Raw genomic sequence first — 18,350 nt, 5'->3', positions numbered from 1 at the left:
CCCATCTTTTCGACCCCCTGCGATAGTAACTCGTTCACGTGGGGGGAGGGGATGCGACGATGACGTTCCGCGGAACCTCCTCCACCCCGTCTTACAAAACAGCCGCGTTCCGCGAAGATGACGTCACACGTACACGTGACGTCACCGAGGCGGAAGACAGCAGCGAGAAGCCGGCGGCGGCGCTGTCTCGGATCGACTGCGGGAACGAGGCGGGCGGTGAGGGGGTTAGTGGTGGTGTTGTTGTTGTTGGTGGTGTTGTTGGTGGTGGAGGATTGACCGCGCTCATCGCCACGAAGCGAGCCATGGAGCTGCCGCCGCTGCTGCTTCTGTCCGTCGTGCTGGCAGCGGGGGCCGCGAGAGGCGCCCCGGCAGCGGACGCGGTGAAGGGGCTGCCCGGGCTGGAGCCGCAGCCCGAGTTCGCGCACTACTCGGGGTTCCTGATCGGGGGGCACGGGGCGCACCTCCACTACTGGTGAGGGGGGGGGGCACGAGGGGGGTGCAGCGCGCTCGCCAAGTCATGCCGCTCGCTCACCACTCACCCTCACCACTCACCACTCGCGCTCACCACTCGCCGCTCGCCACTCACCACTCACGCTCACCACTCACGCTCACCACTCACGTTCACCACTGAAGCTCACATGCCTGTCAACCCATGCGGCTCGCCCCGTGTTCTTGTACAGGGAAGTTGAGCGTTCAGGTCCATACGGCGTGCAGCCGTTTCAATGCGGGCAACGAAAATAGTCTTTGTCTGATTTGTGTTTCTCCCTCGTGATGGGACTTTGTAAGGTGAACGTTGAGATGTATAATGGCGCAGTGTGATCAATAAGGTCTGAATTCGTCTGTAATAAGATAGGGCACTGATAAGGGATTTCCAGGTATGCGCTCACCACCCTTGAGCACACTCGCACGGACACTCCACTCACAACCACTGCCACTCACCAGACACCCACAGACACCCACAGACACCCACATACACCCACAGACACTCACAGACACCCACAGACACCCACAGACACTCACAGACACCCACTGCCACCCACTGCCACCCACAGACACTCACAGACACCCACTGCCACCCACTGCCACCCACAGACACTCACAGACACCCACAGACACTCACCAGATTCACTTGACTTCCCCAATACCTAACACCTCTCACCTGACTCCCACCTGACTCTGACTCCCACGTGACTCTCAGCTGACTCTCACCTGACACGCGTCATTCACACTAAACCCTCACACAAGTCACAAGACGCACTTTCCAGAAACTGACGAGTGAAGTGCCCGTCTCACGGGAAGTGCTGCAGTACGGCACTGTCAAAATCAAGAACCAGGCAATGCATCCGTCATTTTTGTCTCTCCACGTACAGAAAAAAGTTGTGGTCAAAAGAATACACTTGTATGACGACATACACGTCCATTCCAATCACCAGGAATAATAATAATGTAATAACAACAATAATAATAGTTTACATTTCGAAAGCCTCTTTCACCCCGGAGGTCACAAAGCGCCGATCTCGTCAGATCTGGTGAGCCAAGCAGGGCTTGGCGATAGCCGCAGGACACGTGATGCAACGTGTGGCGACACTTCTGCTTTCCATGCAATGTGGTTTATACAGAGGAACCATGCCCTCAACACTCCTTTACGTCTTCATCCCGTGGTACAGCATCAACAAGGCGAAGTTCCCCCCGTAGCCTGAACAGACAGTCGGGTCAAGTGGTGTGAGCGAGCACTTATTAAGGTCTGAACTGCACACAAGGGGGTGGTGTGGCCACCACCGCCCCAGCCACCTTTGTCTCCCCGGTGATGACGTTTACACACCACACCAGGTACTCGGTTAATGCTGATTGGACTGAAGGTTCAGATCGTCATTTGTTTGCAGTCCAGGCTCAAATAATTTTTTTTCCAGATGGACCCTCTCCATCTTCAAGATGTTCCAAGGATTCGCCACTGCCTACTTCATCCCCTCTCATCTTACCCTAGTCCCCAACACTCGCTCTCCACTCCAGTAATCAACGTCTCCGAACAAAACCTGCAAGCAGCCTTCCCTGCTCAATGCGAGGTCGCGCATTCTCTGCTGATGCCACCCTCCCTCGTCTGGAACTCTCTCATCCCACAGCCACGCGTACTTGTCCCTGTCCCTTTTCAAGTCCAGACTCAAGGCCTTTCCCTCCACCTCTGCCTATGACTGAGAAATAAAACAATTTAAATCACAGCTCATTGAAAAAATATAAATAATCCCCATTTAGCCCGCGCGATGTTCCTGTCCCACTTTTTACATATGTTATTGCACGCTTTTATCATCATCATCATAGTGAGAGTAGAGCTCATTGCAACATTGTAATGGGTGAGATTAATGCAAAGTAGGTAAAAGGTGCGTAGAAGAATGGACGATTCGGACATAAACACAACTTGTTTCACATTTGTCTCACTCCCGTCACACCCACTGCCCCTTACCTGCTCTCTGCCCCGTGCCGTCTCCATCCCCGATGCCCCAGGTTCGTGGAGTCGGCGCACAAGCCAGCGAGCGACCCCGTGGTTCTGTGGCTGAACGGCGGGCCCGGCTGCAGCTCCGTGGACGGCCTCCTGTCCGAGAATGGGCCCTTCCACGTGCGTCCTCGTTGCTGTGGCGGGGGAGGGGGTAGGGGGTGCAGTCGTTCCGTAGCATGCTTACAAAGTGAGGTTATCACACGAGGGTTTTTTCACAGTTGTGCTGTATAGCTTGCCGCGAGGCGTTTTTTCGGGTTTTGCCGCATGTTCGGAATGATTTCACTCCATGCACTGGGAGCTTCTTCGGGCACATGGAAGCGAATGGTCCGACATGCCGCACGACATGAGGGTACAACATGAGGGTACAACCTGTGGAAACCCATTGGAGAGCTCATGCGACAATTAATTCAGATACAGAGTTTCAGTGGTGCTGGGTCATTGCCCTGATGTTGCCATCATGAGCCGCCTAGGCCCCCACTCCTGGGTCCGACGACGCGGTGCCAGAAGGGGCTGTGTGTGCCTGGCCCCAGGTGAACGATGACGGGCGGACGCTGTACTACAACAACGACAGTTGGAACAAGGCGGCCAACATCCTGTACCTCGAGTCTCCCGCCGGCGTGGGATTCTCCTACTCCGACGACAAGAACTACACCATCGACGACGACCAGGTGACCGAGGCAGCCACCCTCGCTTCACCAGCGGCACTGCAGCGCTGCAGCGCTGCAGCGCAAGGGGTCTTGCTGCGATTCACTCACCTGGCCACCACGATTCGATTGTCATTGATTCAGAGTCGCAATTCAAGTACAAATAACATTTGGCTCATTGTCAACCCACTGCTTGATGAAGACCTCCCTACGTCGTGTTAGTCATGAGGTTATTTGACCATACTTCACCACGCTGGTCACTGCACGTTGGTCAGGAGGAGGTGCTCAGGACCAGTTTAGTTGTGGTTTAAATATCACTCCCAGCTTTGAATTATTTCAAATATTTATCTACAATGAAGTCTGTTTGTCAAAGGACTTGATTTAAATTGATCTCACGTGCCGGTTATGATATTGCTTTGTGTGTTTATTTAGCTGTATTATTTTTACAATTTACTTATCAGATTACAGGCTTATTAGGTTGGTTCCGTTGGTTAGTAAGTGAGTTTACTTTGCTCTTTGGTTCTTTCAGTAAAGTCACGTAGGAAAGATAATAGATCACAAATTTTTATTTTAAATGTTGTGGATTCACTCTTCAATACACCGGTGGGCTAAAGGAGTGAACTATTTGTATTTTGTCAACGTGACACTTTTTTTACTGATTGGCCGTGTCGGGTGGTGGAGGGTTGCTACACATTTATAAATGACGCGATCTAACCCAAAAACCTTTATGATGAATCACTCTGGCTTGTTAATGGCAATGATTTTAGCATATAAACTACCATGGAGCACCACCGATTAGCACGTTTGGCTACGTACAGTGCAAAAGAAGTTCAACATACATACAACGGCAAAGATCCCCTGTATAGTTTGAAGAGACTGTTATGGCAAGTGCTGTTAATGAGCACCTATGAAGGCTGGCACGGCACTCGAGGGGTGGGTGACCAGCACCACGCCCGGCCGCCTTGGTCTCCCTAGCGGCGATGTTTACACACCGCACCAGGTACTCATTTGAGACTGAGTTTACCGAGGGAAAGAGGCCCTGGTGTTGGCTGTGAGCGGGAACTGAACTGGTCGCCAGGTGCGTAGTGCGGTGCGCTAACCGCTACACTACAACTCACCCACAACATACATAAATACAACCCAAAACCCATGTGGATCATTGCATTGGCAAGGAAAACCTACGTTTCAGTGTTGTATGTTTTGCCCCCCCCCCCCTCCCCGTTGTGTTCAGGTGGCCGACCGAAACTACGCGGCTCTCCAGGACTTCTTTGCTAAGTTCCCCGAGTTCTCGGGCAACGATTTCTTTATTTTTGGGGAGAGCTACGGAGGCATCTACGTGCCGACCCTGAGCCTGCGCGTCGCGACGGGCGCCGCCAAAATCAACTTCAAGGTGATAGCAGCAGACACGCTCCAGTTTTAGTTCCGCTCCGGCAGGTGGTTTTTTTGTGTTTTTCCTTCCAGGCCGCAAGAACAGGTTGGAGCGCTTTGTGAAAGCTGAACTTCGTAATGAAAAGCAACGTTCCAATGTGCCTAAAATTATTAATCAGCTCATACCACCGGCTATGACATCCATATGTCGCCCACCTCCAATTAGCACGGTTGGCTACGTACGGTGCGAAAGAAGATCACCATAGATCAGAAACACAGTTGTAAACACGAATAAGATTAGAAAAACTTATAACTACACGACAAAACGGAGAGACATGCTTATAGTTACAATGATAGATGGATCGAGGAGCAATTTGATTGGAGAACATACGCAGTTTATGGCATAATACAAAATTTAACACGTGGGCTTCCGCGACCAATATGACTCTCCAACACACAAGCGGTGTGCTGAAGTGGTAACTAATTGGCACGTCTTGTTTTAAGTGACAAACCTTACTGATTAGCCGCGTCGTGTGACGGCGGGTTTAATGGCACATTTAATATTTACGCGATCTAACCCAAAAAAACTTTAATTAGCATTCAAAGTATTAAGAAACGTAGAGAGTGGGCTTGAGCAGCGGCCGCTGTCTCCGGCGGAAACAGAGCGACGATGAAATCGGCTCGTGTGCAGGTGCCTGGTGGATTATTACATCGCGGGATCGTGAGCATTGTTGGCGGATTTGGGGAAGTCTTAATGCAGCAAGTGGACTGACCGTGGCTGACGACGATAATGGCAGGGGGGTGGGGAACCTTTTCCTTACTCAGGCCCGTATAAGGCTTTTAGATAACCTTTGGCGGGCCATTCATTAACACGCGCACACCCCAGCCACTTGTGTCACTGTGGGAGCGATAGCAGTGGCTGAGTGGGCTAACATTAGAAACAAGTGTGGCCAGGATGAAAATATTGCCCTCTGGCACCCGATTAGTACTGATAAGATGCTTCCAGTGATGGGGAAATACAATTTTGCAGGCCGTTTAAAGAGTGGTTGGTTTCTCTGGGCCGTGAACCCGTTGAGACGTGTAGGCCGTAGGTTCCATGCCCCTCTTGTTTGTGAAAACAAACAAACAAAAGCATTTCTCATTCATTCATTAATACAGTGCTTTATTGATAAGGCAGGCGAGAAGCCCATTGAGACTAAATGTTCTCGTCTTCACGTAAATTCCGGGGTTAGAAATAAAAAAACATCCGTAACTGCCCGCGGCCAAAACGCCGTGAATGCGCGTGAGCTCATCACTCCTCGGAGGCTAAGCAAGTTTTGGCCTGGTTATTAAATGATGCGATTCTGCTTGGGAATGCCATGTGTTGTCGGCTTGGACCGTGAGATGACCAGGAGGTGGCAGTAGAGCGGTGTATTTGTCAATCACCGTGGAGCTTTGAGTCTACCCGAGGTAGTTTTTATTTGCCTATATGCCACTCGTGGAATTGGCGAAAACATTCCAATGCAAGAGTCTTCTGAAACAGTCTTGAGACTTGGTAAGTATTTCCTGGATAAACAAAGGATTGTTGTTATAAAATAACAAACAACATACCGTTACCATGTACGGGTACTCTCACCCCCTGCCTCCACCTGTCCCGTTTATCCGCTACCATTCCACCCACTGCAGTGATGCGAACCTTTTGCTCGGTCTACTTACTCTCCATGATAAAATGTACGTCCTGCTATCGCCTGCTTCTTTGCTTCTTGCGCGTCTGGCGACGCGTCCTTGGCTGGGTCAACTGTGCCAGACGATTGGAGTCGAGACCAACGTGCAAACGCTCCGCCCGTGCCCCCCCCCCCCCCCCGCAGGGGTTCGCGGTGGGGAACGGCCTCTCAAGCTACGCCATCAACGACCAATCGCTCGTCTACTTCGCCTACTACCACGGCCTGTTGGGAGAATCGTGAGTGTGTGCGCGTGCGCAGCACGCGTAGTGCCCACACTCCGTTCAGGCACCATGCGTGTGTGTGTGTGTGTGTTGAACATCTTATGCACCGTACATAGCCAACCATGCCAATTGGAGGTGCAGGGGAAGGACAATAAACTAAACACAAAAAGCAGTTCTAAAAAATTGAGTGTTCAATCTAGATGACATAAAAGTGCATAGTGCCAGAGGCTTTCTCATATCGCAAGGCAGAGCATTCCAGACAGCCGCAGCGCGCGATGCAGTGACTATCTTTGCTCGATGGTTAGCAACAAGCCACTGCAAGGATGACCGGAGCTCTCTATATCTCAGTGGGCCTTACCTGGTAAAATAAAAATAGTTTAGTTACATTTTTCCTGGGAATTTTTACGTGGCTCTCGGCTGCTTTTGAAGCTGGCAGTGTCTTGTGCCTCGAGCGTTACCGTGTTCTCCAGATTAGAATGTCGTCCGAGAGTAAGATGACCTCCAAACATTTGAGTAATTTTTATAAAAAATGACCATCTAGAAAATACCGTGTCCTGGGAATGTATGTATGCTGAACTTTTTTCGCACCGTACGTTGCCAACCATGCTTATTGTACCAGGGGAGGCAGTAAACGAGCGTGAGAAATATAAAATTCGGAAATATCGAGCGGACACTGGAGAAAAAAGGTTCGTCGTGTGATATGAAAAATACGGTGATGGTGGAAGTGGCTGTGTGGTTGCGTTAACGTTGTTGACTCTGCCCGGTGCCAGTAGAGCTATTCAAATCTAGTCAGACAAGTAATGGTGGGATTGACCAAGGTGGAAATAGAGGCCACGTACTGGATTATAAGACGCACCAAGCAGCCTGGTTTTGACCCCCATCCACGGCTAACACGAGTGGCATCGTGATATCTGAGCCGGTTCTTGGCGTCCCCTCGGTCGACTCCGCGTCTGTCTCCCCGGTGCTGTAAACTCTGGGGAGGCGGCCGCGGCCGGGGGCGGCACCTTCCACGCCGCCGCCTCGTGTTCCATTCTGGTCTTAATAGGTGCTCGCGAACAGCACATTCCGTGCGAGCTACGTGGGAGATCTTCCCGTTTGTCCCTCGCATGCCTGCATCCCCCCCCCCCCCCCCCCGCAGGCTGTGGGCAGACCTCAACCGCTACTGCTGCAGCGGCGCCAAGTGTAACTTCTACAACAGCTCCTCCAGCGACTGCAAGGAGGCGGTGAGTGGCACCTCCACGGCCCCCTCCGCGCTCGTCACGCTCGTCACGCGCTCGGACAGCGGCCACCTTTTCCCCACTGTCGACGGGGCATCAATCGAGCTCGTCAATGCCGGCCACGATGGCACACGCCAGAAAATGTTTTTTTTTATTGAATTATTTTTTTTCCAGGTTAATTCTTTCGCAATGTATGTATACACGTTGAACTTCTTTCGCACCGTACATAGCCAACCGTGCTTATCGGAGGTGCGGGGAAGGACAACAAACAAAGCACAAAAAGCAGATCTAAATAGAAGAGTTTGTTAATCTAGATGATTTAAAAGTGCATAGCTCCAGTGGCTTCCTAATATCGGAAGGAAGAGCGTTCCATTCGGCCACAGAAGCGCATCCGAAAGCGCGCAATGATGCGGTGACCGTCTGTTCGATGGCTAGCCAAAAACCGCTGCTACCGCTGCGAGGGTGGCCGGAAGTCGCAGGGTGTTTCATGCTCCTTGACGAGATCAGGAAGGAGGTCCAAAGGTACCTGGTGCTTTTGAGGCAGGGTTGGTGGGCCACACAGAGATCGCTATGTGCCTTGTCGACTGCTAGCGTATATGCGGACTTGGGCTGAGCCAGACCACGGCGCCAACGTCTGCGGTGGTGCTCTCAGAGGGCAATCCTCCACAACGATGTGCCGTCACAGGGCAAAGAGACGCCCACACTTGTTGGCCACGAGGTGGCAGTACAGCAGATGGGTTTCTGGACCCTGTCTGTGGCCTTGTTGTCGTCTCGCACACGTGAGTCCTTCCCCGGGTACACCAACTCAGTAGATTTACCCATACATGCTCGTGCGGAACCCTCATGAAAAAAAAAAGAGTCATGAGTCTTGGTGGGTAAATAAATGTCATGACCCTTGCAGTGTAAACCGCGATGCTTGCAGAATGGAGCAGTTCCTCTGCTTTGATTCTCGCTCATGTTCGTGACGACGACGATGGTGATGATGATGGTGACGACGACGATGGTTATGATGATGATGGTGACGACGACGATGGTGATAGTGACGACGATGACAATGAAGGCGGTAATGTTGGCGGTGACGATGCCCGCGGACGTCTCCGACTCGCTCGCCAATCTCCCCCGTCGCCCTGGCCGCCCCAGGTCATGCGGACGTTCCACGTCGTGTACGAGATCGGCCTCAACGTCTACGCCCTGTACATGGACTGCGCGGGCGGCATCGGCACTCGCAGCGCTCGCTACCGCGCCGATATGAGCCACCTCTTCCGCGCCTACAGCCCCGTGCTGCCCCTGCTGCCGCCGCATCGTCAGTCGGTCAGGCACCCGCCCGCTCACCGACGCACTCTCCCACCGACCCGCAGGGCCCCCATGCCATGTCGAAAACAAATCGCGCCCATGCTGTGTATCCAGCCGGGTAGACTCCCACTTAGCCCCATGGTACAGACCTAGAATCACAGCACTGCTGCGCTGCGTCAAGCCAGGAAGACACCAACCCACCGGCTCTGCTCACGATAGATCTAAAACTAGAACGCACCTATGCTGCGTCCCACCGATCAGGTACCCACCCACCCCTGACTTCATTAGATCAACAAGCACAACACACCTGGACCTTGTGTCTATGCGGTCCTACACTCACGCGGCGGCTCACAGCAGCTCTGAAAGTGAACGCGCCGAGTTGACACGGCTGACACTCGACTCCCGTATTGCAGGCGGCTCCGGGAGGAGGTCTCCGGGGCGTCCCGCCCTGCCTCAACGGCACCGGCGAGACCAACTGGATCAATCAGCGGAGCGTGCGTGCCGCCCTGCACATCCCAGATGGCGTGCAGGCCTGGCAGTTCTGCAGGTGCCGCCCCCTTTCATGCACGCGCACTTGTGTGTGTGTGGGTTGGGCCCAGTATGGGGAGCGGTAGTGTAGCGGTTAGCATGCTGGGTTATGAACCCGGCGACCAGAGTTCGATTCCCGCTCACGGCCAACACCAGTGACGATTATCTGAACCCGTCCTGGGCCTCCCCTAGGTCGACTCGGCCTCAAATGTGTACCTAGTGCGGTGTGCAAACATCACCACTGGGGAGACAAAGGCGGTCGTGTACTGTACCAGCTATAGGTGCTTGCTAACAGCACTTGCCCCAACAGTCTGTTCAGGCTATACTGGGGGATCTTTGTTTTTTTTTTTGGGCCCAGTGGGGAGCGGCTAGCACGCCGCACTACGAATCCGGCGATCCGAGTTCGATTTCTGCTCATGACCAATACCGGTGGCGAATATTTGAACCGATTCGGCCTTACATGAGTACCTGGTGCAGTGTGTGAACATCAGAAACATGCTTTTAGAATGTTTGGCTCCTATACATTTCCGCATGATAAGCCGCTTTGTTGAGCTATCATTTGTGGCCAGGTCGATTTATCAGCACTGGGGAGACAAAGGTGACCAGGCGTGGTGCTGGCCACCCACCCCCTCTTGTGTCCCAACAGTCTGTTCATGCTTAAATGAGTACCTGGTGCGGTGACTTGGACAAGCGGTAGTGCAGTTTCCGACTGTTGTGGAGGTTTGCGGTCCGAGCCCAGAGGCCATCCTGTCCACTACAGCGGGCGTATTAACCTCAACGACTACGTGCCATCCGCTTCGCTGTGGATATTAAACATTCAGTGACATCCGAAAAAGGATAGGCCACTTGCGCTGGCGTCCACGGTCAAATCTGTACTTGTTGGGGAAAAACCACCTCTCAAAATCGCCTGCAAAGCGTTCGACTTGCAGGTGTGCACCGCCAGGCCTGGCTGTGCGTTACGGACGGCTTAACAGGGCCACACGTTGACGTGAATAATAATAACGAGGGCTTCTCTTGTACAATCAGAATATTTATTTATCCTGGAGGAATCCCATGAGCTATAAAGCCCTTTTTCACAGACACCCAGTAAGGGCACTGGGTAAGAGCGTCACAACAACAAACAACACACAAACACGACAGGAGTGCAAAGTACAAGCAAGGTAAACAAATCGCCCAAACACAAACAAATAAAACTAAAACATCCCCATCCTACCAGGCAAAGCCCACTTAGGTATTAACGTATTGATTGCGGTGTCTGCCCTGTCGCTGTCCTCTTGGCAACACCACGTCCTTCGTGGTGGCTCGCGGCTCGAAGTAGACACGCGGCTAAGATACTGGCAGTGGTGAGATGGGGGCCACTTTGGAGTGTGGGGGGTCATAGGTTCTCCCACCCCGGCTCTAAGCTATATTTGTAAGCATGCAAAAGTTATGCGCACGAGCAATGCGAGTTGTGTAATGTTAAGTATTTACGTGGTATATGTCACGTACTTGCCTTCGCTGTAATGCCCACGGTTCGTGGTTAGGATTTGGTACATTTTTAGCCGCAGAGGTGACACGGTTTGAATCCAGCGGCCGCCCTGAATAATACCGCGACTGACGACCGCAACGATGCTGCACGCCGCCATACCCACTTGGCAGTCGACGTTCAAGAACCCCCGGCGTAATGCGCAGGAGAAGGCCGCTGTTTGCTCGTGCCAGGCACTCAATTCAAGTTGTGGTTTACTTTGCTCAGTCGGTGTTAGCTGCTGAGGTCGTCACGGGGTTTTTTTCCCTTCCCGTAGCTCCGTTGCGCCCCTGTACCATTCCCGTTCTGCTGTCATGTGCGCCGATGCCTAATATATTTAGGGCGATATTTGTCACGTAACATAAAGATTGATTGATTGACACCGCAGGGATTAACCATGGCAATCGCAATGCTCAACTTTGGAAGCCCCCCCCCTCCCTTTCGTCTATTTTCCAAAGTTCTCATAACTACTTTGCTCAATTCAAGAAGTGCGTCAATGATTACCTATCACCGCCTCAATGGCGTTGTTTTGTTGCTTGCCGCTTGGCATTTTAGTCCTTGGGGGCCCTTTGCTTGGCGACCGTGAGAAAATACAACTTCCACCCCACCGGGCCCAAGCTTGGCAACGCTGCCCTCGTGAACGTCGCGGTGGAGAATGACCTCGTGCACGTGCGCCCTAACACCCCCCCCTCCCCCCATCGTCTCCCCTCGGCGCGCAGCGACGTGGTTGGCGCCAACTACGTGCGCGTCTACAGCGACATGTTCGACGTCTACCAGAAGCTGCTGGGCCACGGCCTGCGGGGGCTCGTCTACAACGGAGACACCGACATGGCCTGCAACTTCCTGGGCGACCAGTGGTTTGTGGAAAGCCTGCAGAGGAAGGTGAGCGAGGGTGGAGGGGTTTCGGTAGTAGTAGGTGGAGGAGGCTGGGGAACGGCGGTGTTTATCGTGGCCAGCAATTGGATACGTCAGAATCAGAATATGTATTTATACCGGAGGAATCCGATGAGCTATGAAGCTGCACCATGGTCCCACTATAACTCGTGTATGTAAACTAAACGATTAAACAATTTTTATTTCACCAGGTAAGGCCCACTGAGCTATGTATATTTTTCAGAAGCGACCTGGCCACAAATGATAGCTCAACAAAGTGGCTCATGTGGAAATATATAGCAGCCAAATACTCTAAACGTACGTTGATAAAAAATGTGGACAGAAAAACCGGAGGACCCGGGGAAATATCCACGCCACTATGGGGAGAGAGACGCGCAAACTCCAAATACACAGGCATCATGACCTCCTGTATACCAGGCGAGGTAGTTAACATCCCGCCACCGTAACGCCCCTTTTGTGGACACACGAGGGCCTCTCTGCGCTGTGGCATGTGTGGCAGTGTCTTGTGACCGTAATTGAAAAAAAAAATCCTCACGGATTTCTTCACTGGGTAAAACCACGTGGCAACATTGCCCCCCCCTACTGGCGGACCATACCCGTCTGCGAAAGAGGGCGCCCCGCGCGATAGGAACGGCGCGGACACCAAACGCACAAAATGTATTTCTGAAGCTACGAGTTGTTTCGTAGATGCAGCCGAGAGTGACTCGCCGCGCCGATTGCAATTTGCGCCGCCAAGCGTCTTGCACGTGGTCTTCACGCGAGGCCTCGCTCTGCCCTCCCCTCTCCCGCTCGGCAGAAACTGGCGGCTCAGCGGGCTTGGATCGTGGACGACCAGATCGCGGGATTTTGTCACGAATACGATGGCATCACCTTCCTCACCGTCAAGGTGAGTGCACTGGAGTTGAGGCCGCTCAGCCGTCTCGTGCGGGGCCAACGGCTCAACTCCCGCTGCAGGTGCTGCTGCTGCTGCTGCTGGCGACCTCCGTAGGGAACTGTCAACCAAAGTGGATGTTCATGATCCCATGATATCATTTGCAAGGGGAGGCCATCCCCTGTGCCATTGTCCTAGCCACTCTAGCGGAGGAGAGCCTCCGCTAGAGGGGCTCTCTCATGGGAGCTGTCGAGAGCCACTGTCGAGGGTGTTTGGCCTACTCTTCCATACCGGTCAGACTTCTTGGGAAGAGGTGGGAAGAGTTGGCTGGTGCACCCGTTGATACTGTTCAGTCGACAGAGGCAGGAGAGTTTAAGAATCTGCTGTGCTGTGGGGTCGCACTGTTGACTTCTGGGAATGCAAGTCGAGTGGGCTCATCGTTACATCAGGGCACCATAATCCACTCCTCTAACTCATAATCATCATAATCAGCCCAAATGTCTCCGCTACTGGCACGACTCGGTTGTAGTGGACAAGAGGTTTAAACTAAACTAAAACTATTTTTTATTTCACCAGGTCAGGCCCACTGAGCTATAGAGCTCTTTCAGAAGCGACCTGGCAACAAATGATCGCTCAACAAAGCGGCTTCCTCTAAACGCGTGTTTCTCCATGTGGAGGGAAAAACCGGGGGACCCAGAGAAGAATCCACGCGACCACGGGGAGCTCGACATGCAAACTCTAAATATACAGGTGTCAGGGTCTGGATCGATCCCACGACCTCCTGTTTACCATGCGAGGTCATTAACATCTCATCACCTTGGCGCCTGCTATATATGTGTATATCGGTGTGTTTCCTCTTCCCGTCCGGCGCTGCGTGCAGGGAGCGGGACACATGGTGCCACAGTGGGCTCCGCGGGCCTCCTTCAAAATGTTCCAGTCGTTCATCGCCAACAAGCCCCTGTGATGAGCGGCGCCCGCACCGTCGACAGAAACCTGCACTAGTATTCCCACAAGGCTCCGGGCCCAGCCGTTGTTGGAGAGCCTTGTCCTCTACTGATTTTGCACATTTCCAAAGCAGTCGATGATGTTCGGTAAAAGTCAGTTGGCTGGGTTTGGCCACAGCTGGCTGTGTAGTTAACATCCCGCCACTGAGTGCCACGGTGACGAGATGTTAACTACCTCGCTTGGTATGCAGGAGGTCATGGGTTCGATCCCGACCCTGACGCCTGCTGTATATTTGGAGTTTGGATGTTCTGCCCGTGGTCGCGTGGATTTTTCTCCTGGTCATCCGGTTTTTACCTCCAAATTTATAAACATAGGTTTAGAATATTTGGCTGCTATAAATTTTCACGTGAGAAGCAACTTTGTTGAAATAGCCAGGTCGCTTCTGAAGAAGAGCTACATAGCTCTGGGGCCTTGTCTGGTAAAATAAAAAATAGTTTAGTTTAGAAATCCAGGAACAGATCTCTTAGGCCGTGGTTTTGGAGTTCTTGTGTTCCCCGTCCAGTGGTTCGCGTTCTGACAGTGGGGACCGTTGAGAGTTTACGAAACGATTGTGCACAATTTTCACGTTTACATTTTTTAATTGCTAAATTATGAGACGTGTGTGCGCACACAGGCACTGACGTTGTGATTGGAGGCACGTGTTGGCAGTTTAAGTTGTCAGAACATGTTACCGATGTCGACAGTGGGAATGGGAAAAATTTAATCCAATCTTAACCGCTCTAATCTATCCTGTAACCTAACACCAATTTTCTTATTTTGCTTATAATCCTTAGCCGCTAAGCTATTGCCTTATCTGCAGCATCTTAAAATTTAACCATCTGTGTTCCATCAAGTCTAATCTGCATTGCTTACTGAACCACGTTCCCTTATTAACAGCCTCATCTACAAACTCTAACCCCACAACCCCAAATCTTGAAACCATAACTATTGGCGTTTGATGCCTTAAGTTATAGGGGACACTGCAAACTCCCATCTGGTTATTTCCAGTCCCGCGCGACGTGTGAAGTAAGATTGATTGACGGTGTAACTGTTCAGGCAAACTGATGACGACCATGAAGGTTTTTTTGGGTTATATCGCATGAATATAAATGTGTCGTGAAACCCGCCACCACCTAACACAGCCAAATAGTCAGGTTTGTCACGTTCACAAAACGTGCCAATCAGTTACTGCTTGAGCACTCCGCTTGTGTGTTGGAGAGTAAACCCACAACATTTACAATTCGAATACAACGTTTTGCTGGCAATTACAACCAGCCTCATCAGGCAATTAGGCAGAATTGTGAAAAAGTACTCCCGTTTTGGTCTTCCTAATTGGCTGTGTCCTTACTAGTTTGCTGTGTCGGATCATGGCAGGTTTAATGACACATTTATATTTACACGATCAAACCCCCCAAAAAAACCTTTACTATGGATATTTGTCTCGAAAAGCCTACGTGTTAAACTGTGATGACGACGATGGTGATGCTGCTGCACCAGTTTTAGGTTCCCACCAGCCCGGTTATCCCTGGTGAAGCCACGTGGGCGGTGCGCGCCCATCTGATGGAGAGAGCGTCGCTGACGAAACCACTGCAAGCGCATTCCAGCGATCAAATGAATCCACCTGCGCTCGCTGTCACTCGGACTGGAAACCCTGCGGTGGACTCTTGTGGCTTCTCTAACCGAAGCCGTGAGCCACCGATATCCTTGACCGTAACCAACCCCACCAGCCCAACTGCAGAACTTGAGCCCCAATCCCGAAAACGTGAGTCTAACCTGACTCAACACCTTTATCCCATAACCCTAACCCCATAACACAAATCCCATAACTCCATATTTAAATCCATAACCCTAACCAAACTCACCAGCCCGACTAAAATGATCTGCATTATTAATACTCAAGTTCTATTCATAACCCCCTGCAACCTTCTATGTTAACCTTACCGCTAGCCCAGAACCCATAATCCTAACCCACGGCAGCAGCGCGAGGCTGTGCGCAGTGGAGGTCGGGAGAGAATGAATGTCTTGACTCGGGCTGTGCAGGTGGGGGGCTGGGGGCTTTACAAGGGACCAAGTCATTAGTGGACATTCCTTGCTCTGACAGAGGACACAACTCCTGTTTACTTTCAAAGAGTGCTGCTCGAGTTATGAGAGCTGCGCTACTCAGTTACCCAGGTGATCGATTTACTCTGCCGGTTATCGGATCAATTATTCAAATAATCTGACCACACGAAAATGGTTTTGGAAGGGGAAAAATGTCCCACCTCTGCTGCCACGTGTGCTGCGCCATGCTGGAGGTGGTTTGCAGGTTGGGTGGGGACAGAATTCTGGTTGTAAACTTTCAGTTGGGAGGGATAAGATAAATAAATAAATGTGAATCACGCCATCGAATAAATACTGCGCATATCGTAATAGTTGCGGGCAGCGCCTGCATGCCGGCATGGCAGCATACAAGCTCAGGTGGTTTTTGAACAAGGGGGATTCAGTCGATAGAAGCAACTTACTTTTGTGTTGTGAATTGTTAAGACATTATTATTTTTACGTGGTGGTGGTGGTGGTGTAATTGTGGGAAATAGTTTGAGATCACAATCGTGGAACTTATTTGTATGGCGCATGAATGCGTACGAGACTTTTATTTCCCTTATGGTGAAATATTTTACCGTTTGCACTCGCTGTCGATTCAAGTTTTGTGAATGTTTCTGTATATATACAATTTCAACTCCTAACACCCACACCCGCTATTCGCTCACTCGTAGAGAGAGAACGACTTCCAGGCACAAGGAGCAAGCATCAACAATTTCCCGAGCTCTGCTGTCCTCTGTCAGGTTCGTTCGTTTCTCAATCCACTTGTCCTGGTGAGGGTCTCGGCTGCAGAATGTTGAGTAGGGCGGTGCAGGCCTCCCTTTCCCTGGCGACAGGCTCCAGATATTCCTGGGGAATTCCCAGGCGTTCCCAGGCCAGCCGAGCGACATTGCACCACTGGCGTCTCCTGGGCCAGCCCAGTATGAAGGTGTTCTCAGCCAATGTTGTCATGTGTGAGGAAACTGGAGCACCCGGAGAAAATCCAGGGGTGTGAGGGGAAACCACTCTGTCCCGTACAGACGAAACCATGTGGCGTCAACCTGTTTGCTGGACCGTCTTCTCCTGGAGATTCATGGTACGGCTCCTCCTCGACGCCCACAGGAAGGAATTCTCGCAACGCTCGTGTGATCCACCAACCCTGCCTCCACGGCGCTGGACTACAATCGCGCGCTACCACTGCCACCGCTGGACACACAGGATATGATTACAAAAAATTACTACTTTGGTTAAGGTGTGAATACAAAACAACCCGCGGTGGAATTTATACAAAAATATTTCAATGTAAATGTAAAGTAATTTCACTTTTAGAAATGCAGAATTTTGCTATATTCAGTCGTAATTTTGGTGTTTATGATGAACAAGATTTTTCTTCAATTTAATTAAAACAAATGATGGCCACCTCCCAGCTGCCCCTGGGTTTCGAGGCGACGCACCTCCCGACCACCCCACTGCTGACTCTCCTGCCTGACCATCTCTCAATTCATTCACCATCAACCGATTTCATCACCCTTTCAATACCATCAACATGCAGAGAGTGTTTTTTTTTTATTGAGCCACAACTTATGATCAGTCGCCAAGACCACGATGCCATGCATGTCTGGCTTGTCGATAGACAGATTTAGACGATGTCATATCCTGTTGTTAGTGTCCCACGCGTCGGGCCTCAAACACTTGCGCTCAGCTCAAGCTCGCGCCACACGGTGGCTTTCAAAGATGCACGGGAGAGTGGCTGAGCCGTGGCTCGGCTCGGCGTTATGGGAATCCTGAGCATGGCTGGGATCGCGCTCGGAGCCGGCTCAAGTTGAGCGTTGGCTTTGAGCCGGCTCGCTGGAGCCAATGCCAAATCCCGAGCTGGCAAAAAATACACGCGCCTTCTGTTGGATGACAGCATAGGAAGCGATGCCGTTTGTGTTGTTTCTCCAAGCTCGCCACGATGCACTGGGTGACAATCGGATTAACTTGCCGGTTCGAATGGACTGCAACTCTTGGGCACAATTATCCGCATGGCCCCCACAATTCCCTGCAGGGCCAGCCATGGTGTACGTTGCACACTTGACGAACAAATGTGTTTGACGTTGAATTCGGTCGTGAAGAGTCTTAAAGCCACCAGTTAGGAGGAGAGTTGGCCACGTATAAATACTATCTTTCCATTATAGAGGGTTTTTTTGGGTTGGATCGCGTGAATATAAATGTGTCGTTAAACCCGCCACCACCCAACACAGCCAATAAGTAAAGATGGTCACGTACGCAAAATTGTGTCAATTAGTTCAGCACATCGGTGTGTTGGAGAGTAAACCCACAACATTTCCACGATCTTACCCAAAAAAACCTCTTATGGATAACATTGGTCGCGAAAACCTTACGTGATAAACTAAATGATGTATTTGTAAACGTGACAGTCTCGTCGGTGGTGAAGGGATAACGACAGGAACGTTGGCAGACAACTAGCCATGTGCCAAACCTAAAAACAAATGTGGGTCATTGTAGTGGATACAAAAATCTGTGTGCGAAGCAGAACACGTGTCTCTTTGTGTGTCTTGCCCCGTGCGCGAT

The 18,350-nt window shown here is 51.4% G+C and overlaps 1 protein-coding gene across 1 annotated transcript; it reads left to right on the top strand.

The window, feature by feature from the left end:
* Nucleotides 1–44: 44 nt before the first annotated feature.
* LOC144732253 (lysosomal protective protein-like) lies at nt 45–17,195 on the top strand. The gene is made up of 11 exons (XM_078613672.1): nt 45–472; nt 2,500–2,611; nt 3,022–3,159; nt 4,367–4,525; nt 6,351–6,442; nt 7,566–7,650; nt 8,785–8,955; nt 9,351–9,484; nt 11,689–11,851; nt 12,660–12,749; nt 13,615–17,195. The coding sequence occupies exons 1-11, from the start codon at nt 60–62 to the stop codon at nt 13,696–13,698; spliced, it is 1,641 nt and encodes a 546-aa protein (XP_078469798.1). The 5' UTR covers nt 45–59; the 3' UTR covers nt 13,699–17,195.
* The last annotated feature ends 1,155 nt before the right edge of the window (nt 17,196–18,350 follow it).

The sequence above is a fragment of the Lampetra planeri genome, chromosome 42 (assembly GCF_965212315.1).
Source record: "Lampetra planeri chromosome 42, kcLamPlan1.2.h2, whole genome shotgun sequence".
Taxonomy (NCBI): Eukaryota; Metazoa; Chordata; class Hyperoartia; order Petromyzontiformes; family Petromyzontidae; genus Lampetra; species Lampetra planeri.
Note: the sequence above shows the minus strand (reverse complement) of the source record. Positions and strands in the feature narration are given on the sequence as shown.